Source organism: Vanessa cardui, chromosome 14 (genome assembly GCF_905220365.1).
Source record: "Vanessa cardui chromosome 14, ilVanCard2.1, whole genome shotgun sequence".
Taxonomy (NCBI): domain Eukaryota; kingdom Metazoa; phylum Arthropoda; class Insecta; order Lepidoptera; family Nymphalidae; genus Vanessa; species Vanessa cardui.
The window spans coordinates 605,977-631,638 of NC_061136.1; the positions used below are offsets into that span (position 1 = coordinate 605,977).

A 25,662-nucleotide genomic window follows, 5' to 3' on the forward strand; every position below is an offset into this window, starting at 1 on the left:
TAAAATATCTAAATTTAAAAATCGAACATTATTTTACCATACAACTTTTAAACAAAATTGGCCAAGCAAAGGGCGGTATGGCTTATAAGCTATTTCTTCCAGACATCCTTTGGGTTAGAAGAATAGTATGTATTGAAGACGGCAATATGGTGGTGCAGTAAAAACTTACATTAGAAACTTTTCAAATCTAATAATTATGATGAAGGCGAAATTTTTGATGAAGGGATAAATGTTACACTCAATCACACTAAAACGTCAGAACGGATCACAATTAAATTTGGTACACACAGATTACATATAAATAAAATTTATATATTTTGAACATGATGCTCTTTATTTTTTGACTAGGTGTATAAAATTTATATTTTTGTAGTGAAATATTGAAAATTGACTTAACTATGCTGTTTTGGATCCGATTCATAATATATATTCTACGAAGAAAAATTTTAAAAAAACATACTTATAGGATATACTTATAACCAGAGCAATCTTGTTATTTCTTCTGGTCAGTCATCCCCTCCATGCTGTCACTATTTTTTCAATATTATTTTGCAATTTTTTTTCTGATATGACCAGAAAATATATGAAAGGGGAGTTTTTGTAACTTCGACTGATTTTGATTTTTATAAAGATTCATAAAGTATTCATGGTCATCATGACATGGATTTTCTTTGTATGAATATAATTGTCACAAGTCGATATGTTTTCACTTCCCCACATACCGTAATTAACCCACGATTCAAATTAATTACAAAATAAGATAATTAAACTAATTCCCTCCCTATCTTACTAGCGGAAGTTTGCAAATTGGCCATCAAATGCCAATTAGCTGCGATCCCAAACCTTCCGGTTACAGTCAAGGACTAAAGGGGCTTTTAATATGAAAAAGCGGCTTATAAAGAAACCGATACAGTTCAGATGTTAGAATATGTGTCTTAATCGATGCTCATATGATCAAATCCAGTCAACTATCACTGAATTTTTGCGTAGTTTGAATTCATCTTGCTCTAGAGGTTGATGGAAATAGTGTGGGGAAAGTAGGTAAAATACTTTTTTAAGTATAATGTAACTTAGTTAATTGTTAATAATATTAAATATTATATTGTTAAAATTCAGCAGAACACGTTCCACTTATCAATAGTAAGACATTTATAAACAGAAATATTTGACTTTAAGAAAATAAAATGGAAATGGTACTGGCTTCTTCAAATGCTTCTTCAATTTTTATTTTTTATTTTGTTTCTATAATGTCAAGCAAATACCAAATAGAAGGACGTCGTCGTGCTGTAAAAAAGTTACTAAATATCAAAGTCATACAAATGTCATTATTTATAAGATTTGACTGCAATAAAACAAATTAATTAATTTCATTAATTCATTAATTCGCGGTAAAATATCTGACGACTCATCATGATTCTTAGTATTGTTGTTTATTGATTTGAAACATGACTGAACTGATGTAACAATTGCAACGGATAAATCATACCAGGGTGTGGTGCATTGGTGATGAAAGTGATGCCTGATGTGACTGACACTGCCCGTGAATAGGGATAGTAATCACTTACCATCATGTGACCCATTTGCTGGCTAGGAAGTACACTAGCCTTACTTAAATACTAAAATTAAATAAAAAAGTTTATCATCGTACATATACTAATAAGAATCAGTATCGACTGAGCCTTTCCAAAGAGTTAATATTTTAGTTTGCTGCTTGCCGCAAAAAAACAAATAAAGGTATAATATTATGATAATGTTGGAGAACTTAAATGGGTTAGACAGACAATTTATTCATTTTTACTCGAATGATTATTTTTTATACTACAGGGACATAATCTAATTTCTCGTCTAGAACTATCAAAAACCAAAGAAGAAATAAAGATAGGCTTTGTATGATAATAATTAAAACAAATTTTACGCTTACAATATTATTTTGCAAGCAAATTTGCAGCTTGAAATTTAGTCTCAAGGATTCTTCCACACATTTGCCTATGACGAAGAGTAAAGCAAAGCAGAGTAGGTACATTAATTTATTTATTAAAATTTACTTAATATATTGATTATAGATTTTGTCTAGCTGTAGCAACACTCAATATTGGTGTGTTCAGAAAGGTGAACGAGGTACAATGTACGGGTACAAGGGACATTTCAATTCTCTAACTTGGTGATGAAACGCAGCGATGTCTGTAGGGAGTTGTGACGTACCATCAGACGACAAATTTGCGTGCTCACCTGCTATGCTATAAAAGATATAAAAAAAATAATCAATGTAATGCATCTCAACTGGGTCGTGTTATAATGAAGACATACGTCTTCAAATTAAATAGACTTTTTGATATCGATAAGACGATGCAGGATGTTCCTTCATCAGGCAGGATGTTCCCGGTGTTCGGTTCCGTGATAGCGGTACATTGAATTTAAAACGTTATGGATTTCAATGCAGCGCCCTTGAACCAGATACGGAAGTAGGTCGCGTCGGTCGTGGGCCGAGGAACCTGCGTTGAAATGTCGGAACGATCGGAATGATGAGGAATCTCGAATAAATATTTACGATTTGTAAAACAATTAAATCGATCTCAACTGCTATCTCTATCACTTCATGAGAACTATAACCTAAGCTTATTGATTGTATAATAAATTAATACTATTATTATTTTTATATTAATTGCAGCAGTCAATAAATAAGAAGAATCAGAAATAAAGCTTCATGCAACGCCATTTTCTCTAATTAGTTGTGAGCTTTATCGCCGGTTCTTCTCCGGTCGTGATATTTTTTTCCCAACCAGTAGCAATTTTAGTTATTTATTTGACAATCAACAAGTAAGTGTGATGATTCTATATTTTATATTATGATTTGATTTCAATCCATATTCAGATTAATTATATTTATAAATTTGTCTATTACAGTTGAAAGGAACGGTTTAGAAGATATGATTGATTTCAAATTACGTGCAATCAAAAATATTCAGAGAGAATGGTCGGTTAGTAAGCAGTAATAACGATAACGTTTTGTTTTAAAATTTGAACTTACTCTAATATGCAATTAATGGCTGCAGATAAAATTTCTTAATATTTTCCACGTTTCTCTTTTATGACTTATATAAAGTAATCAATAAATCAACTTCAAAATGAAAAGTATAAAAAGTAAAAAAAAGTAGCAGCCTGGTAAATTTCCCACAGCTGGGTTAAGGCCTCCTCTCCCATTAAGGAGAAGGTTTGGAACATATTCCACCACGCTGTTCCAATGCGGGTTGGTAGAATGCACATGTGGCTGAATTTCGATGAAATTAGACACATGCAGGTTTCCTCACGATGTTTTCCTTCATCGCCGAACACGAGATGAATTATAAACACAAATTAAGCACAAATAGTGGTGCCTACCTGGTTTTGAACCCAAAACCATCGGTTAAAATGCACGCGTTCTAAACACTGGGCCATCTCAGCTCAAAGTATATTAAACAATTTTTAATATTATATATATATAACCAATTCAAACTTATAATTTCTCTAAGCGCAGTAATCGTTTACTTTATTAATAATTTATTAATAATAATAATTACGTACGAAGCTGGGTGGGTCGCTAATTAATTAATATAATTAACTAAAATGTAATTATAAATCAATTACCTTTATAATTTTCATATTATAATAATATGTTTCAATGAAAATTATAATTATAATAATAAATATTGGAAAACGTCACAAACATCTCTGATCCCAATGTAAGTAATTAAACCACTTGTGTTATCGAAAATCAGAAGTGACGACCATACCACAAACACATATACTCAGGGCAATATAGGAAACTAATGAACTTTTTCTACATCGACTGGGGCGGAAATCGAACCCGTGACGATAACCATGAAAACCTCTGTACGGAGGTCGTCAAAATAATCTTAATGAATTCATAAGTAATTTTTAGATCAACTCTCCATTCTGTATATGAAAAATAATTTGATGGGGAACCCATACAAAATACCGTTACCGACCGACCCAGGGAATTTGGAAAACCGAAAGCTTTGGCGCAACTTAGAAGAGATTTACTTAGGGTTAGGGTATTATTCAAGTACGTCTGGGTACCAGCTTACTTAAAAAAAAGGTAAAGTAACAGTCTGTAAATTTCCCACTGATGGGGTAAGGCCTCCTCTTCCATTAAGGAGAGGGTTTGGAGCATATTCAACCACGATGTTCCAATGCGGGTTGGTGGAATGCACATGTGGCAGAATTTCGATGAAATTAGACACATGCAGGTTTCCTCACCGCCGAGCACGAGATGAATTGTAAACACAAATTAAGTACATATATATAGTTGTGCTTGCCTGGGTTTGAACCCGCAATTATCGGTTAAGATGCACGCCTTCTAACCACTGGGCCATCTCAGTCAACTTATCTTACATTATTCTGTAAAACACCAATGCTTAGAATTGTAGTGTTCCGGTTTGAAACTTAAGTACAACTGTAAGTACTAGGGACGTAGTATTAATTAGCTCTCAAGGTTGGTTCCGTATTGGCGATGTTCGGATTGGGTAATATTTCTTACATTGTCAATATCTAGGATCGATAGCGAAAACTTTAGTAGTTTTATAAATTAATTTTAGATACTTTGGTAAATAATTATTAAAGTGTAGTTATTCTGTAGGGACCCCTTTGCAAGTAAAGGCCTTATGCTTAGCTGTTAGCATCCAGCGTGGAGCAAATAGTTATAGATGTTAAAGTAACCTATAAGTAGCATATATAGTACGATACAACTTAGATGTAGGGCAAATCCAATAGAAATAGCTCCCTAACGCGTCATTCGACGCTATTCGTCGCTATAGATTCTCGCGTCAGTATAACTCGAGACAGCAAGTGTTTGTAATTCAACGTGTCAAATTGACGAATATATTAGATCATATGATATTACAAGTTATTATTAGTTTGTGTAAAGATCATATTCACTTAAGAAATAAATATTGATAATTTGGGATAGCGTACTTAATTCGCATGAATCGGTTTTACTAATTTTGCCGATGCTACATTTAAGTTGTGTCGTACTATACATCCCTCAATAGACTGTTACGATACTCTTTAATTTCATTGCATAGTAAAGAAACTCTATTTCGATGTCCGATAAAAGTCTTGCGTATCGTTAATAATAACTTATCAGAAAATCCGAACTATTTCCGTTCGATGCGGAAAAGCTGTATCGGAACCTTTAGAAGTTTCTTAAATAGAATCGGAAACTAATAAAAGTCATCGGTCAACTGGATTCCCTACTTTAAACTTGAAATTTTGTTTAACTATCTGCTATTCAGTTGAATCAAGATCGCCTAGAGGATAGAACTGAATTTTAATGTACCTTATTTTATTTTATATTCATCTTCTGATCGTTATAATAGAAAACAACGTTTTACTGATTTAATTTAACGATCTCTGTAGTCGAGTAGTGTGTACACTGGTTTTCTGTGTACGCCACTCCGAGGTCCCAGGTTCTATTCCCGGCCGAGTCGATGTAGAAATAAGTTCATTTTCTATGTTGTCTTAGGTGTGTGTTTGTGGTAGAGTCGTTACTTCTCATTTCCCATAATACAATTACTTTAGCTACTTACATTGAGATCAAAGTAATGTATGTGAAAAATTACATATTAGTCAAAGTCAAATATTTATTAACAAAAAGAAAATTCTACTAGAAGAAGAAGACTAGAAACCAAACTTTAATCTATTTTAGATCGCCTGCTTAATAGCAAAGATAACAGCATGAAAATTCAAGGATAATTACTTGTATTTTTACGAAGTAATATTATGTAGTGCTCTCAAAACGAATGTTAATTAAAAACAATATGATTATGTTTTGATAAGTTGGAATGCAACAGGAGCGAGGCCTTGAACTACCGATATTAGGTCACGTCCGGGCCACGGCTTAGCAATCGATATGTTATGTACTTGAAACAAGAGCAATGAAATGCAATGAAAAATTTAATGACATTATGTTTCTCATTAGGGTTTAATACTAACCAATACATGAACATCCTAGAGGCTTTTTAAAATATAAAAAAAATTGCCACTTCAAAGTTAGTTTTTTTCTTTTATAGCCATAGAATCTGCTCGTGACTTCGTGCTTGAAGATTTTGGATTTATGGCAGGATTGCGTGTCTCAAAAGAAAATCAAAATAACCAATAAAGATACAAAATAAAAAAAATTAAATAAATAGGGGTAAGAAGATGATTCTGGTTGATTTTATACACCTTGTGTCCGAAAATCACAAATATCTCATGGAACCCTATTTTTACCAAAATAAATACTAGCTTATATAACCCATAAATATACAAAATAAAAAAAATTAAATAAATAGGAGTAAGGAGATGATTTTAGATGATTTTTTACTTTGTGTCCGAAAATTACAAATATCTCACGGAACCCTATTTTTCCCAAAATAAATACTAGCTTATGTTACTCTCCTCTCCACTATTTGAAAGATACATTATTCACATGTATCTTTCAAATAGTGGATGATATTTTAAATCGGTCCAGTAGTTTTTGGCGTATTTTTTACAATCAAACAAAGTTTTCCTCTTTATAATATTAGTATAGAAAACAGATACTACAAAACTTCGTTAGTATGTAAAAGTTGTACATAATGAAAGTGTCTAAAATAAAACCGGTAACAGCATTCATAATATTATATCAAATGAAATTAAAATATTTTTAAGCTGATATTTTATAGTATTTAAAAAATGTAAAGCTAACCCTGGTTTGGAAAGCTGAATCTAAATAATAAAAATATGCTCCATTAAGGTAGGCTTTTACAAGCACATTTGAATCGTCATTTAACAAATTGTACCAAGTGAAGCCACCATATGTTCGAAACGTAGATTCTACCGAAGAGAACAAGTTAGTTTTTCAATAATTACTCTTTTTCAATATTTAAAAAGGCATGTTAGTAAAATACGATTACATATGTATGTATATTATACATCTTGGCTGGAAGTCAACAAGTAATTATCTCCACGCTTTTTTATCATCTTTATAACCTTTTATTGAATACTATGCCTTCTTTACCAATGTGTTATTTACAAATGATTTGAATTTAGAAAACGAGTATTCAATATTTATATTGCACAAATGTGTGTGTGTTTGGGTGTGTGTGCGGAATCTAATGTGCTCTAATTTCTCAGTCGTATAATGTCACGGCAACCCCGATACGGCTGGAAGGAGTTTTGGTGCAGGACCTATTTTCCGAGACAGGGAATTGCACACTCACAACTTCCGGACAAAGCGTGGGATTTGACCTAGAGATGCTGCTTACTTTAATCAACAACAACATATTTTGTAGCAGTTGAAGATAACTTTTGTCCAAAAGTCTCTTTACTAAATGGCTCTATTGGAAGTCGTCGTATGACATATACAACAACAACAACAAAAGCTAGTGAATTTTCCACTGCTGAGCTATGACCCCCTCTCCCTTTCCAAGTTTGGAATATATTCCACCACTGACCACCACGGCTTGGTGGAATACACATGTAGCAGAATTTCTATGAAGTTAGACATATGCAGGTTTCCTCACGAAACGACGAAAACGAAACATAACTTAAACTTGTCTGGGTTTGAACCAGTAATCATCGGTTAAGATGCACGCGTTCTAACCACTAGGCCATCTCGATTCTATGCAATAACTAATTCCAGTTAATCTTAACAGATGAAACACATGAATACACCCGGGAATACACGAAGTAGCGTAATAGCGTGATATAAATTTATTTTTAGTCTATCCGTAATGTGACTGAGATTACGGTTTAGAGAAAATTAGTCACTATGAACTCTCCCATGGGAACTTTTATAGCCTCGGATGAAATTTGCCCAAAACCAGCGATGGCCTGTGTAAAGGTATTTAGTGCTAACTTACATTATTACACAAGAGTATAATATACATAACTTACACATATAGCTCATTATTGCAGTTTTGTGTGTGAAGATTGTATTAGAATATTATATTATCATAACAAGAACAGTATGATATACTTCATAGTAGGCCTTTGTACAAGGTCATCTGAGTAGATACCCCAATAATCACATATTCTTCTGTGGGTTATTGTGTTTCCTTTTGAAGGGTTAGTGATCTAGTGTACAAGGCATATAACATCTCAGTTCTGAAGCCTTGCAACGTATTGTCAATATGTTGCATATATTTATTACAGTGAAGTCTACTCATTATTTGACATTTTACCTGCTTTATAAAAAATAAAACATTTTTTACACAAAAGCGATACTCCAAGCAGATTAAGAATGTTTTAATGATGATCTCCGAGAAAATGACTAAGTTGTTACGTTTCTATCACATGACTTTTAAAGACGTATATAAAATTCGCTTTAAAATTAAATGTAAATAATGTTAAAAAGTAGCTTGGAAGCGGCTGCAAGCTCTGCAAACGGCCGTGAACCCGATTTTGGGTCAGTGGTGCAAGGTTGCAGCGAGGTAGGCGTTTTATTTGTGCAGGATTTCAGGGACAAGCCGCGTCGTTAGGGCGAAATGTGAATAATGTCGTTTAGATAACTATAACGACCTTTTAAATCTCGAAACAATTTACTATGCACGAACATTATTTCATATGAAACAATTTACACTCACTTGTGGTAACATTTTGTATACAGTTTGTGTAAAGAGTTGAAAAATATTTATATGAAATCTACATAAACCAAGCCAGACCTTAGGCTGCACTATATGTATTGTTCTAAGTTATTAAAAGAAATGATATTTTGTGTAGTTGTAAATAATTTCGGGACTAGCCATTGACCTTTGGTCCCCATTTTTATATCATTATAATTTAAATTTCGAATACAGGGTTTGATGGTTTTAAATATGTTTACATATGACTGATATTTACGCAAACTTACAAAAAAAAAAACGTCCGTTTTGAAATCGTATAAAATTAAATAGGCTTACATCAGTTACAACTGTTTACATAAAATTGAGACGATTTAATGAATTCCACGTAAAACGTTTTGTACATGTTATTTGAACATTTAATATAATTAATTCTACATATACGACAATAAATCTCCAGCACCTCCGGAGTCAGGTACTCCACAGCGGAGCCGGCCGTGGCCTGAGCGTGACCCAATATACGATGCCAGTTCAAGGTCACGCCCCTGTTGCACTTCGCTATTTCTATAAACATCAGTCGTAAATAATTAATACTATATTATTTACTTTCAAAAACAGTCATATATATATATTACTAAATATAATAGTCCCCTGCCCGCGTCTATCTGTCTGCTATTCGGGATAAACTTCAAAACGACTGAGCAGATTTTCAAGGGCCTTTCAATAAGACACTCTGTCTGACGACCTCCGTGGTTAAGTGGTGTGTACACCGGTTTTCATGGGTACGCCACTCCGAAATCCCGGATTCGATTCCCAGCCGAGTCAATGTAGATTATCATTAGTTTTCTGTGTTGTCCAAGACAACACAGAAAACTAATGATCTGATCGTCTGGGTGTTTGTGGTACCGTCGTTACTTCTGATTTTCCATAACACAAGTGCTTTAGCCACTTACATTGGGATCAGAGTATGTGATGTTGTCTATATTTAAAAAAAAAAATATTAGCGAAAGCCCCATGACTTTGGATTCATAAGGAAGGTTTAGGTATATCAATTTAATTATGTTTTTGTGTAGGAAATGCATTTTAATATCTGCTCCAATGTGCGTTGGCGGCTCTACGTAAGAAATTCATTAAGCTCCTCAATAATGGTCACGAAAATAAAAACCAGACCTAACACAAGCACTAGTCCTTACTAATAAATTACTTGGTTTGGTTCCTAACTTATTATAGATTAGTAGTCGCCCTTAGCTTCTCTCGCATCTTAGGTTGTTTTTCATTTGTTAGGTAAAACATTTCTATATATTTTCTTGGAGTTCAAGTTTGCTCCATACCAAATTTCATCAAATTCGGTTCAGCGGCTTAGTAGTGAAAGAGCATCAGACAGACAGAGAGAGTTACTTTCATATTTATAATATTAATATAGATCAAGTATTATAATACAACTAACATTTTAATTTTAAAAAAATATAGTGAGTCGAGATGGCCCAGTGGTTAGAACACGTGCATCTAAACCGATGATTGCGGGTTTAAACCCCGGCAAGCACCGCTGATTCATGTGCTTAATTTGTCTTTATAATTAATTTCGTGCTCAGCGGTGAAGGAAAACATCGTGAGAAAACTTGCATGTGACAAATTTCATAGAAATTCTGCCACATGTGTATTCCAACCTGTATCTCCTCAAAGGGAGAGGAGGCCTTTAGCCCAGCAGTGGGAATTTACAGGTTGTTGTTGTTTGTTATATAGTCTTTGGTACATTCTATATATCGCCCACACTTCAACTACTGAATGACTTTAACATTTTGTCATAAAAACACAATTGGTCACATATATTTTATATAATAAAATATGAATAATTCTCAAGACGCCAATAACTCCACTGATCCGGGTCCCAATCGGCTAAGTGCTGACGATAAGACGGGTAAATTCGCGTAACAGTTGTCTGCCGCTATCAAATTGATTGCGATCATTTGTCAGATATTAAAGTATTATGCGGTCCATGGTAGATTCGGTTATTTTCTTTCTCTAATATCATAGTATGTCAAAATCAAAATCAAAATCAAAATAAACTTTATTCAAGTAGGCTTTTATAAGCACTTTTGAATCGTCATTTTACAATTAAGTGAAGCTACCACCGGTTCGGAAAGTAGATTCTACCGAGAAGAACCGGCAAGAAACACAGTAGTTACTCTTTTTTAACATTTAAAAAATACAACGTCATGTTAATTAAATACAATTATTTCAATTAATGTATCCTGCTTGGAAGTCAACAGGTATTAACTCCACGCTTTTTTGTCATCTACAAAATCTTGTATCGAATAGTATGCTTTTTCTACCAATGTATTTTTAACAAACGATTTGAATTTACTAAACGGCAAAGTTAAAAATTTCTGCGGAATTTTATTATAGAAACGGATACCTTGCCCCAAGAAGGATCCATTGACTTTGCGGAGTCGGAAACTTGGCGTTATAAGTTTATCCTTACTTCTAGTGCATATACAATGATTATCACTGATTTTATCAAAGTGATCAATGTTACTGTGAATATACATGATATTGTTGTAAATATATTGCGACGCAACAGTAAGTATTCCTACTCTGTTAAAAACATCCCGAAGAGAGTCTCTAGCTCCAAGATTATAAATAAACCGAATTGCTCTCTTTTGTAAAATAAAGACAGATTCAATATCTGCAGCGTTACCCCAAAGTAATATGCCATATGACATAATACTGTGAAAATAACCAAAATAAACTAAACGAGCGGTATCAATATCAGTTAGTTGTCTAACTTTTCTAACCGCGTATGTTGCGGAGCTGAGTCTTCCTGTTAGGGGTGATAAATGAGAAGTCCACTGAAGTCTGGAATCCAATTCTATTCCTAAAAACACAGTAGTATCAGCTACTTCAAGACGGTCACCATTTAAAGATATATTATAATTTTGCTTGCTAACATTAGGTAGGGTAAAAACTACACATTTTGTTTTTTGAGCATTCAAAACTAAATTATTTACTGTAAACCAATTGTGTATCTGTGATAATGCACCGTTCACATCGTCATAGTCATTTTTTTTCCTGTCAACCTTAAAAATCAGCGAAGTATCGTCAGCAAACAACACTATATCACAAATACCCTTAACATAGAAAGGAAGATCATTTATATATACTAGGAATAGAAAGGGACCCAAAATTGAACCTTGTGGAACTCCCATTTTTAACGTAGGTCCAAAAGACTTTATTCCATTAATGAAAACTTGCTGGATTCTTTGACTTAAATATGAAGCGATGAGATCAAGAGCTTTACCTTTAACACCGTAATATTTGAGCTTATAAAGAAGCGTTTCGTGTTCTACACAATCGAATGCTTTAGATAAATCACAGAATACTCCAATAGCGTTCTGTGATTTCTCCCAAGCATCGTAAATATGTTTGAGAAGCGCAATTCCCGCATCAGTTGTCGAGCGACCTCTTCTAAAACCGAATTGCTCACCATGAAAAATAGCATTTGTACCGAAATGGACGAGAAGTTGATTTAAAATAATTTTTTCGAAAATTTTACTTAAGGATGGGAGTATTGAAATAGGCCTGTAATTACCGGGATCGCTTCTGTTTCCAGTTTTAAAAAGTGGTAAAACTTTACTACATTTTAACAAGTTAGGAAATGAACCCGTGTCCAAACTCTTGTTAAAAATTGCTGCTATATACGGAGCAATATCGTATATGATGTTATTAAAAAAATTTACCGAAATGCCCCATATGTCGTTAGTTTTTTTAATATTTATAGTTTTAAATACTTTTATGACATCTATTGCAGAAACCGTTTCAAATGAAAAATCAATAACGCATTTAGAAACACTATTATTTAATAACCTAGCTGCATTTGTTGTAGATGATTTTAAATGAAATGTTATTTTATGGGGTACTTTATCAAAAATGATACTTTATGAAAAAATTAGCAACCTCTAATCCAGAACTCATGTATCTACTACCTGTGTTCAATTCTATTGGTATCATTTCCTTTTTGGGTTTTCCACTAACACTACTAATAACATCCCATGTGGCTTTAATTCTATTATCAGAATTCAGGATTTTTTCTTTAAATATAAGGACTTAGCAGAAATGCATACTGTTTTAAAAATTTTGGAATATTTAATGACGTATTCTAAAAATAGATAGTAAGTATTGATATATAAAATGGCCTTGAAAAAAGTATTGATATATACAAAACCTTTTTTGTTCTGTTAGTAGATTAGTTGTGTTTTTTGGTTGGTAACTTTATAGTTACTTTCGAATTTATAATGTCATCGATAGAAAAAATGAAATAAGTTTGTAATATGATCGATACATATAACATAAGTTTTTCTCGAAATTTATTATATAATTTCCGTAGTCTACTAAGAACCCTTATAGTTTCGTCATGTCTGTCCGTCTGTCTCTCCTGGCTCGTTTTAAAATTATCGAAAAATAATTATTTTTCACCCCCCCCCCTTCAGCGAAAAGTTAATTCTAAAAAAAATTCGACTTACCCCATCGTGTGGGGTATCGTTGAAATTTAAATATGACTATGAATGACTATGAAAAGAAGTAGGAATGTTACATACCTACATACAGAAGTGGACCAGGGTAGACATAGAGATTGCTAAATTCTTATGGCCCATCTTATGGCTACGGAACCATTTCATGTGCGTGTTCGATACGATTACGATTGGCCGTTTTTTTTTCTATTGCACGTACACTTGTAAATTAAATATTATAATGAGCCATTTTTAGAAAATTGCTAGCATTCTTACCACCATTACACGCGGTCAAGATTTATACTTTAACTGGTTTTAGTTCATATTTGTATATATTTAAGCATTTAATGCTATTCATTCTTATATTAATTAATTTTTAGATAATATTAAATAAAAAATTTAATAATACGAAAAATATTTAAACTAGTGTTGCTTCGAACATATTTATCCTGTCATTACCGGAATCACGTATTTTTTAATCGATATAGAATCCATAGTTTCCTAGTTATACATAATTATATAGCTTATATTAACGCTGGCATCAATAAACACAGACATGAACACTTCATGTTTGTGTGTATGTGTGTACTCTTGAAATCTTAGCGCGGAGAAGCAAGTCGAATTTGTGGAGATGAGTACTCCGTACGTAGTGGTAGTATCTTATGTTTTATACATATACTTCAGTATGATTTAGAGAAATGCATTTGAAAAGTCGTTTCGACAAATGCAGGTTTTCTAACGATCCTTACCGCTATGCGAAATGAATTTGTAAAATAATTTCAACAACGAAGCCAGGGCTACTAATTCAACTTCCTTCCATACTTAAAATTGTAAAAGCTCTTTTAAATTAATTTAGTGTTGATAAGTTAACTGTGAAGTAATACCTTAAAAACCGACACGTGTTTACTTGTACTTAAATCTAATGATTTAACTTTAACAAAATCAACTACAAACATACAAACTTTTTAAGTAAGTATTTCATTTATACTTTTGCTCGCAAAAATTTGAATAATAAACTCAACGTAAAGCGTGGAGTTAGCTTTCTTTGAATTCCAACTTTTGAGTTTCTTGACAATATACTTAAAGCTGAGATGGCCCAGTGGTTAGAGCGCTTGCATCTTAACCGATGATTGCGGGTTCGAACCCAGGCAAGCACCATATGTGCTTAATTTGTGTTTATGATCCATCTCGTGCTCGGCGGTGAAGGAAAACATCATGAGGAAACGTGTATGTTTCTAATTTCATCGAAATCCTACCACCTGTGTATTCCACCGACCCGCATTGGAACAGCGTGGTGGAATATGTTCCAAACCCTCTCCTTAATGAAAGAGGAGGCCTTATCCCAGCAGTGGAAAATTTACAGGCACATTGCTTTTTTTTTTACTTCCCCCAAAAATATATTTTTCGAGCCGACACGATGCTAACTTTAAATTTAATTTAATTTAGTAATAGTCAGAAGTGTTTTCAAACATCTACTTTAATAAGATCTGATAAAGAGTCTGAGTAAGAGTGGAGATAGGGAAGGGAACTCTTCAATGAATGCCAACTAATCAACTGCGATGTTTATATTATTACTATGCTATTGACTAAAGCCGGGTTACAAAAAATCTTTTATTGTGGCATTGTGAGCCGAGATGGCCTAGTGATTAGAACGGGTGCATCTTAACAGATGATTACGGGTTCAAGCCTAGGCAAGCACCACTGTAAATTCATGTGCTTAATTTGTGTTTATAGTTCATCTCGTACGGAAAGTAAAACATCGTGAGGAAAGAAATTTTTCCAAATCCCACCAACCCGCATTGGAACAGCCTTCAATGGGAGAAGAGACTTAGTCCAGCAGTGGGAAATTTACAGGCTGTTGTTGTTGTAATGTAACGTTATGGAATAAAATATTTATTCATTGTTATCGATTTTAAACCCATCGTGATAGATTACAATTTCAACCAGCGATTTACTCCTAGAAGAATTGGTTTGTGTTAGTTGTAGATACGAGAGAAGCTGTAAAACATAACAAAAGAGGGTTCCTGAATAACTCAGAATAAAACAATATAATTGCTTTTTACATCAAATTAATTTATTCAAATATATTTCATATTTGCATTGTGATCTCTTAAAAGCATTTATCATATGGAAAACAACTATTTCATATTGATTTCACACAGTGACTTATTTTATAAAAACATCAGCGCCCTCAGAACTCATAGACTTTCAACTTTAACTTAACTATAAATAAAATTTAAATTATACATTTTTGTATCAATTTTTATATTTACTGCGTAATAACTTTTATTTACTTTGTTATAAATAAATGTTCCCGTAGCATTTACGCTGTTTATCGACGGAAGGTCGTGATTTCGATGTTTCCGTTCTGTTCGGGAATATTTGTCGTCCTCTCAGAGTATAAAACTTTCTTCGAAATACAACGTACAGTACGACACAACTTAGATGTAGCATCGGCAATATCGTAAAACCGATCAAATCCGAATTAAGTACGCTATCTCAAATTATCAATATTTATTTATTACGTGAACACGGTCTTTACACAAACGCCATAACTTGTAATATCATATGACCTAATATATTCATCAATTTGACACGTCGACTTATATGCACTTGATGTATCGGGTTGAACTGACGCGAGATTCTATAGCGTCGAATCGCGCGATAGGGAGCTATTTCTATTGGTTGTATAAATCACCAGTAATCGGTTTCATTGCATTTTTCGATGTTACATCTAAGTTGTGTCGTACTATATGTACGGAAACATTTATGATATAGGACATCATTATCGAGATTTAATTTTTAGACACATCAGTTACACAAAACAAACACAATTCTCAAAGAAAGAGGTCTAAGGAAATTAACATCTTTCAAAAATTGAAAATTAAAACTAATAAGTACATTGAAAAGACACACTCAGAGTACGTACAAGATTTTTATCAAAAGCAGGATGATGGGTAGATGGCCCAGTCAGCCATTTGTAATTATAACCACTGCTGGTAATACATCAAGATATGATACCTGAGGTTTTATATTCTTGCAAATAACAATATAATTCATTAATTGTTAACAGTGGTTAACATTTTTAACAATTAATAAAATCTTTATTTTTTATTTTATATTAATGGAATATGTTTGTCATATTATTCCAGATAAATATATAGTTTTATACAAACATGTTTGTGTAATTTATTTATTAATATAATAAAATAATCATAGGGTCAGAACGAAACTTAAAAAATCAATTATAATGCTAATGTTAGCTCATGTAAGTTGAGATTCAGTGTCTTGGAATATGTTTTAATGTTTATGTCAGTGTGTCAATAAATAATTTAATGCGATTTATTTGATGACGTAATATTATTAGCAGGACTCGCAAAATCCATTCTAAGTGCGCCTCTTCATTACGAACTCTTGATTTCAACTTACACAAATTCCTTCATATACAACATACAGATTGGTAGCCGTCTGGATTCTGGTATGCTTGTAAACATAGTGTCTATAAAGTAAATGTCATTGCAAATAGTGATGTTCTAATACCGGACTTCGATTTATTTTGACGATTCTATCCCATACAATCTATATTACTAAACTAAACGGTAGACGTAAGAAAGAGATGGCAATATCTTGGAATATTGGCATCTCTTTCTTACGTCATGTTTTTCTTAGTTCAAGAAAAGAAAAGAAAAGAAAAGAAAAGTTAAAGTTAAAGATAGAAATAATTTTCATAAATCAATTTAGCTTAAATATTGTGTCTGACAGAATCTTTACATTTTTTTTTAATTGATTTCAAAATAATTAAATTTGAAAAAAGAATCCGCCAAAGGTTAAATAATTTTTGTTTTTTATAAAATATTAAAATCTCCTTCATATAAAAGTTTAAAAAGCTGTGCTTCAATTTTTAAAAATCGTGATAAAATTTACACAAATCATTATAATATTACAATAACTTACGTCAGAAAATTATAAAAAAAATACATTGTAAATTTCATTAAACAAACATTTCGTTGTCTTAATACGATGCCTAGCATTAAAATATAAATATAGTAACATAACATAAGGAAAATATTTATTCAGACCGATGTACATATATATTTATATATGTTAAGGTAAAACCAATCCATGTGCGTAACTCATTGCACCAAAACATTACATATAGTAGTAGTAAACTCATTTAACCTAGGTTTTTAGGACTCATGAAGTATTTATAATTAATAGTAGGTTTAAATATAATTTTTACATATAAAACAATATCCAGGTGGAGCGTGCGTAGTATTTTTGTTAAGCAATAAAAACTAATACAAAGTCCCGATACTGCGTATTCAATACTGTTACTTTAATTATTAAGTATCTGTGTATTAATTAAATAAAAAGACGCATTATTACGCTCTACCGAGAATCTGTATTCGTTTCATATATATACTTCACAATAAAGTACCGCGAGTCTTTCTGCTTTTGTTTTGATTTAAGAATTCTGTCTATAAATTTTCTTTATGTGGTTATTAAAACGTTGTCTCTTTCTTTCAAATATCAAATCAATTAAGATAGAAAGAGATAAATCTATTTTTAATCAAACATCGTTAAAATCGTCTTGTGTGGGGTTTAGCACAATCGATTGATTTAGTGAATAACGTTGGATTTCAATGAATGTATGGTTGTAGCATCACAACCAGTAAACAAAGATAACGTGTTTTCAATTGCAGGTTAGTACGGGCTGTTTTTACATTACAAATGGTCCATTTAATGCAATTGAATTAAACAGTTAAAAGACTTGATAACTCAAACTTCTGTGAATAAAACGGTCACCATGGGTATTTTTTGAACACGAAAAGAAAATATATAAATCATAATTTCGACGTTAACATCTGTATGTCACGTTTTCATGTGAGCACAAAACCACTGAATCAATTTTGATGTAATTCGATATAAAGTATTTTTCAATTCCAAGGAAGAACAGAAAACCCTTCCCTAAGATATTATATATAATATAGAACATAATTAAATTAATACAACCGCTACTAAAACAATAGATTGTGCTTCCCTAAAAATTAAATAGGTAGTAAAAATATTATTATAAGTTTAACTTAAGTTAATCGTTAATAAAATATACGGCAGTGTGAAACTTCAAACACATTCTAACAAAGTGTAATCATAGCTTGATAAAAGTAGAGACAGACTGAGATTGAAACGCTATTAATAAATATTCTCATTTAACAGACATATATTTTTTACTTTATCACGTTTCAAAATTGCATTATATACTTTGAGAGATATCAAAATGATGCCACATTAATGTATAATTATAGGAGAAATTATAAATTAATAGATGAATACAATTCCAGCTTGTATGTGACCACGCTTATTAATAAGGTTACGTTAATAAAATAATACGAGTAATCTAATATGACCTCAGTCTGAATCAACCTTTCGAAGGATTTTTTCATTATTTTTTTGTGTTTTTTAAAAAATTAATACGTCCATCAAAAAGAGGGAATAGTGGGCTTTATTCGATTGATATGTAGAAAAGTTTAAACACAATAATATGTTTTGATTGCTTACGATTTCCGATTTAGTCAGTAAATATATTTTTTTTATATATTGCATTAATTCAACGCGTCTGACTCGATCATGTTATTTTCAAACGACTATTCTATTTTTAAATTTTAAATAAAAATGATTAAAAATTATATTGTGAAAAAAAAATCTTTCAAATCCTTTAGCTAAGTTCTTGGCCTATTTCCTTACGAACATTTTTTAAAACAATTTGATTATGTTTAATAAAAGAGAGTATAATTTTTAAATTTCGAATAAATATTTCGAACAAATACTAATAATAAGTATTATTAATAAATAATAAAATAAAATTATCGAGTCAGACGTCGCTACAATACTTCCTACTAAAAAAGCATACTAAAATTTTATTAAGACTCTCTAATAATCAACTAACATTGCTTTAAACATCAACTACGTTAATTTTTACAAACTATACATAACTATATTACATATTTCTCTAATAATTTTCTTAAATTTACACTAAAAGCATATTACTAAATTGTACTTAAATTTATTTGATAAATATTCAATATAATATAGTGTTATTTAAATAATTAATTATAAATAAAATTTAGTTTTTTTTCTATAAAATAACATAGAATTCAACGGTGATTCAATGTAAGGGTTATGAAGTAAACTTATTTTCCATTCCGTCATTCAAATACATACATTTCTTCATGTACACATGTGTAAGATAGTCCTTAGTTAGTCTATACCCAGAACGAGGCATATGTATTAAAAATTACGAATGTTCTTCATATAAGTTCTATTTGTTCATATTAACTAACAAATATCTCATTCTAAGTAATATATAAAACTGCATAATGTTACAAAGAACACCTTAGTGTTTAAAAATGCGTTATATTTCTTTCTCTTTCACATATTTTAATAAATAATACTAGAATGAGACAGTGTACAATTAAATTTGAAAATGGAATTTTTTGTATCGAATAAGAATGTCACATTTATAAGAAACGCAATGGAAATCGCAAGGAGATATCACTTGTAAAGTTTTAGCCACACTTGTGCGACTAACTACGCCATCGAAACTTTACAATCGTTTAATCGCACATGTGGCGGCAGCTGTAATTTACTTTTAAGAATGAAATTGCCAACATTTTCGTTTATCTCAGTGACACAATATATGTTAATATATGTTAACTTACATCTAACACCAAAAACAGCAAATTATAAAAGCGATATCATACATAAATGCATCTATCCAAAACAATCATTAAACTATTCTTAATATAGAGATTATTTATTTACATAAAGTGAATATATGTGATTATGAATCATTGTATAAATATATAATTACATTCATTGATAAAAAACAATTATTAAAACGTTCATTTCCGTTCAGTAACGTATAAAACTATAAATCTTTATCTACACGTATTCGAACTTCGTATCATTTCATTGCAATCCTTTAAAAAAATGATAATAGTTAGTAAGCATATAAAAATAGCTGAAAATATTTATCACGAAATTTTTTTATTCCTTTAGAAGGATGCATTATGATCAGTCTTGCTAGCTTTGACCTTCCACTGAATATTACACATACAATGAAAATCTGAAAGCTCGTTTTTATGGCTACCACAATCTATACTATAAGAATTTTTCAAATGAAAAAAAAAATTTAACGAGAAAAAATAATTAATGAAAGCTAAAAATATTTCGAAAATGAAATAATTTCAAACGCATTTTACACACTCCGCATTCCTAGTAGAAAAATACATTTATCTTTAAATATATTTGTATTATTTTTATTTTTTTCATTTTTATATAAATTTATTTGTATGTGCTGTGATTGTGTACTATTCAAATTTAATTTATTCATAGTAAGGTTATTTAACAGTAGGTTACAATGACGTACAAGAAAATATAATATTTAAATATATATCTTGATCTTTCGTTAATATTGTAATGTTATTTTTATTTATTTATCTTATACTAAACTTAAGAAATAACTTTATATTCAATAACATTTTGTGCATTCGAAGCGGCTCCTCGCCTATCTAGGCGTCAATTTAAAATTTGTAAAAATGATTTTTATTAAAATATCATTTTTACAAACTTTCGATAAAATTATCCCTAAATATACTAGATTTATTTATTTTTATTGTGATTTCAACACAGTAACATCCAATGGCCCTTATTTGTAAAGAGGATATATACATACATATATATTATATATGATACATTAAGCTACAAATGAATTTTGTGCGAAAACTCTGGTCGATACATATGTTTATATTATTTATTGCATAAAGGGCTTATGTTCCCAAGTATTATTATAGTAATTTGTATCAATTGATAAGAGATATTACAGTTAAGGATTCACAAACCCACCATATTTTTTATGTTTTAGAATTATTTAAAGGAACAATATATTTTAGTAATACATACATAATTAAGATGATTTTTTATTAAGAGGGAGAGTTTATTATTATTAATATATAGTCCATAAAATATAAAATAGTCAATAGTCCACAGTAAGTATGTATATAGTATTATTTTTGATTAAGTGCTAGGAGATTCACGTATAAATGCATTTGTTAAGGAAATAAATCTATTTTCGCTACAAATACCAAATTTATATTCTTTTTAAATTTTGTACTTATTTAGATTATATAAAAAATGTCAAATACTTGACGATAATCTCGCTTAGATTTTATAAAAAAACTATTCTCTACTTCAACCAGCTTACAAATCTTACATCTTATAATATGCGGGGAGATATAAAAGAATTATTCTAAGTATTATGTAAACATTATGCATAAACAGGTACATGCATTTTATTACTTCAATTTGAGAAATCTATGAAATACATGTAATATTACCAAGAATGTAGAAAAAAAAAACGATATGTATCAGCGAAAATTATGCGCAACTGTAAGACATTTATCACACTGTACTATTCTATCTGAAAGATGCTTAAAAATATACATTTCTGTAGAATATGTTATGTGAAAAACTAACAAAAGATAATGAATACAGTAACAATGAAATTATCGTGCTCTCTGTGCGTATTCACTCCATAGTTATTTATTTATATACATTTTATCGAATTACGTATAAAAGTACATATAATTACATTAAAACATGGTACAATAGTTTACTTCAATAGATTATTGAATTGTCACGCTAATCGAGTAATCGATTACGACAGGACGACACCAAACTGACGAACGTAAATTCAAGCACAAAACTGTTATTTCGATATGCAGAATAAAGTCTCTATTTGCTTGGCAAATCATACGAGACTGGACCAGAGGTCATATTTTAACACCAATTATTCTAGACAAATGTCTTAGACACCCGTGTTATTGAATATGAATGATACCGCATTCTTATCAACCGGTGGCGACCGGCGTGTCATCGAAGCGTGGTTGTTGTTATTGTAATGCCACGACTTCCGCGTTGACGTACTTGAAGATTGTAATGCGATTGTCTCATAGTAACGCAACCTGCCGCAACATTTCCTGCTTTTAATAATCGCAACGAAACCCTTCCTATATTTCTTATTGAAGAATGCGTATAGGATCGGATTTATGCAAGAATTTGACGCTCCAAGCCATTGAGCTAGCGGCGTTACTACTGGGAACATTTCTTCTTCCCATTTTTGAACCGGTCCGCCCAATTTTATCCTTGCGAATATAAGGTAAAGTGGAAACCAGGACAGCACGAAGAGGATCACAACTGCTACCAACATTTTTACAACTTTTACTTTGGACTTCTGTTGCATTCTTTCCATTTGGGCGTCTTGAGTATCAGTGGGAATGGACCGACGCCACACCTTAATCCAGATCAAAATGTAGCACATAGTTATCAGTACCATGGGTAGAATGTAGCAGAATATGAGGTTACCGATGACAAAGTACAGAACTTCGCTGATGGGGTTAGGCCAGACGTCCAGGCAGAGACGAACGTGTGGGTTGTCGTCGAATACAACAACCAAGTCGAAGAAAAATACCCAAGGCGTAGTGACGAGTATAGCGAAGATCCATATGAAGACGATCATCATTCTGGCTCGGCGTTTCGTGATCTGGCATTTCAAGGGCCACCAGATGGCCAAGAATCTGAAACAAATACATACCGTTATTTACATGTCGCAAATTTGTAACTCTAACATACTCTTTAAAGGTCAGAATTAGGATCAAAACGTTTATTTGCTCTAGTTGGGTACATCAAGTATAATTCATGTTTAAACTAAGAAAAGGCCTGATTACAGATTGAGAGTATTCAATTAACGTCGAGTTTATTTGACTTTTATGAGCATCAGTCAAGTTCAAATAGATTAATTATATTTACAGCTCTGAGTTAAGCTCGTTAATAAAATACATAGAAAGAAATGTTGTATTATTTTTTATATAATTACGATAAATTGCTGCTACAGTTTATCAGTAATAATTATTTTTATTAAACTTAATCTTAACTACTGTATTTTCTTATATATTCAAATGCCTCAGGATACATGTACATTTTTTTAATTATAATATGACATTCATATCTCAGTATAGTATTGCGCCCATTATGGCATCCAAAACAATAAAAAACTTGCCTATAAATTCTGAGATAATTGAAGAAGGTGACATATTTTTAAAAATGGAACCAAAATAACATAAAGTTGCAATATAAGTGATTGGCAAGATCGTTTCTTAAGTTGTATTTCTTGACGGAAACAATGCTATAAATTTATAAGCAGCTTTAATTACCCATTAATTGCAACCGCTGCAGTTGCAGCCGAGATTAAAGTAGTAAATTTTCTGAAATCGACCGACGATATCGCTCGGAAGACGTAAATTCACTCAACCGGCTTATACAGTCTGGGAGGGTAATTGGCTCTTGTAAAAAACAAGGAAATTATGAAGATGCAAATTGATGGCTCTCAGACCCCGAGGATATGGACGCCGTCTTAAAGATGTTTTGAAACTTTTCTTCTGAGATTATCAATTATGCTTAATAAGATTAAATTAGTACTAAAAGATTAGTTACCAAGGATAGGGGTTTTAAACCCCTATCCTTGGTAACATAATATTATATTTTATTATAACATAATATTTTAACTTGACTCTGACTGTTATGTATATACGTATGTATGCCCACTCTAACTTTCTGCCCCTTGTAAATAAAAATAAAATGTAAATAGAAATATCATATTAATATCCCTTTAGTTAAAATTTCCAAAAATAACTAGCGGCTTTATTAAACAAGGAGGTACTTTGAAAAAATTTACTTTAATTGAACAGTTACAAAAGTCATGATGAGAGGATTTTTTGGTGGCAGTGCTTTGTGTAAGCCTCCCTGGGTAGGTACCACCCACTCATCAGATATTCTACCGCTGAACAACAGAACGCAGTATTGTTGTGTTCCGGTTTGAAGGGTGCCAGTGTAATTACAGGCACAAGGGACCATCATAGTTCCCAAGGTTGGTGGCGAATTGACGATGTAAGGAATATATTTACAGTGTCATTATGTATGGGTGATAGTGACCACTTACCATCAGGTGGCCCATATGCTCGTCCGCCATCCTATTCCATAAAATAAAATAAAAAATAGGTAGTTCACATGTACCTGGAAAATTGGTACTCTATCCTGTAAGGATTTGATGGAACTATTGAATAGGGAAATGTATACGCAAAACAATAAGAAATTATTATAGTTCAATGCCATCTTAAATACATTATCGTCTCGAATGACTAAAACCAAAACACGTCAGGTGTCATACTCAGATTTCGTTCACCTTCAGCTCAGAGTATAATATGTTAATATGTGAGGAGAGAAAAAATTGTGTATAATTTGAAAACAGAGATAGTTCTTAAAAATGATGACCTCCGTGGTCGAGTGGTGTGTACACCGGTTTTCATGGGTACGCCACTCCGAGGTCCCGGGTTCGATTCCCGGCCGAGACGATATAGATAATCATTAGTCTATGTTGTCTTGGGTCTGGGTGTTTGTGGTACCGTCGTTACTCCTGATTTTCCATAACACAAGTGCTTTAGCTACTTACATTGGGATCAGAGTAATGTATGTGATGTTGTCTCATATTAATATTTATATATTTACTTAAAAAAAGAAATGGTCTCGGAGGCGTAAAGCTAAATGGTTCACCAATTGGGAAATGGTCAATGATTATTGGTCATGCAACCAATGCTACCAACATTGGCAAACAAAATGTTTTGAGATTTTCCTTGAGCCTGAGATTCAGGGTCATTATGTATTGCTGGCCCTAAAATGGCATAAAATAATAGTAAAGTTATGTATACAGGATCTGTTCCTTCTGCTAAAAATGGGCCAACTAAGTTGTCACCAATTAATTTGTTAGAAAGATTAAACATCTCTTACTAATATTAATTTATTATTCACATAAATGATTTCCTTACACCGGTTTATCTTTTTTTTTTTTTTTTTTTATGGTATGGGTTGGCGGACGAGCATATGGGCCATATCTTTTCACGATATTAAATTATAGATTCAAAATAACGACTTAATTCTACAGTAATTATTCGAAATATTTGGTTAAGAGTGACGCGTTTTAACTTACGAGATAACTGGACTAATTTAAATAAACGTTAAGTGACATTCTAACCAAACATTAGAGGCTTCATTGAGTTTTAATTCTGATCAATATCGATTGACATTCGATAAAATGATTAACAAACACGTCTTACGTCTATAGTATTGGACGCACGCTTTTTGCATGTATGAAATTTAACGTTAAAGTTGGTGGCACACTAAATACGAATTCAATTAATATAACGATGACGATTTTGACGACCTCCATGGTTGAGTGGTGTGTACACCGGTTTTCATGGGTACGCCATTCTTAGGTCCCGGGTTCGATTCCCCGCCGAGTCGATGTAGATTACCATTAGTTTTCTACGTTGTATTGGGTCTGATGTTTGTGGTACCGCCGTTACTTCTGATTTCCATAACACAAGTGCTTAAGCTACTTACATTGGGATAAGAGTAATGTATGTGATGTTGTCTCATATTTATTATTATTTATTTATTTATTA

At 31.9% G+C, this 25,662-nt stretch overlaps 1 protein-coding gene across 1 annotated transcript in view; it reads right to left on the reverse strand.

Annotated features, from left to right (window-relative positions):
• Positions 1 to 19,607: 19,607 nt before the first annotated feature.
• LOC124535235 (neuropeptide SIFamide receptor-like) overlaps positions 19,608 to 25,662 on the reverse strand; it is a 161,229-nt gene continuing 155,174 nt past the window's right edge. Inside the window, exon 3 of the mRNA XM_047111363.1 lies at positions 19,608 to 22,722. Within this exon, the coding sequence (XP_046967319.1) occupies positions 21,954 to 22,722 (769 nt within the window). The 3' untranslated portion in view covers positions 19,608 to 21,953. The remainder of the gene's footprint in view (positions 22,723 to 25,662) is intronic.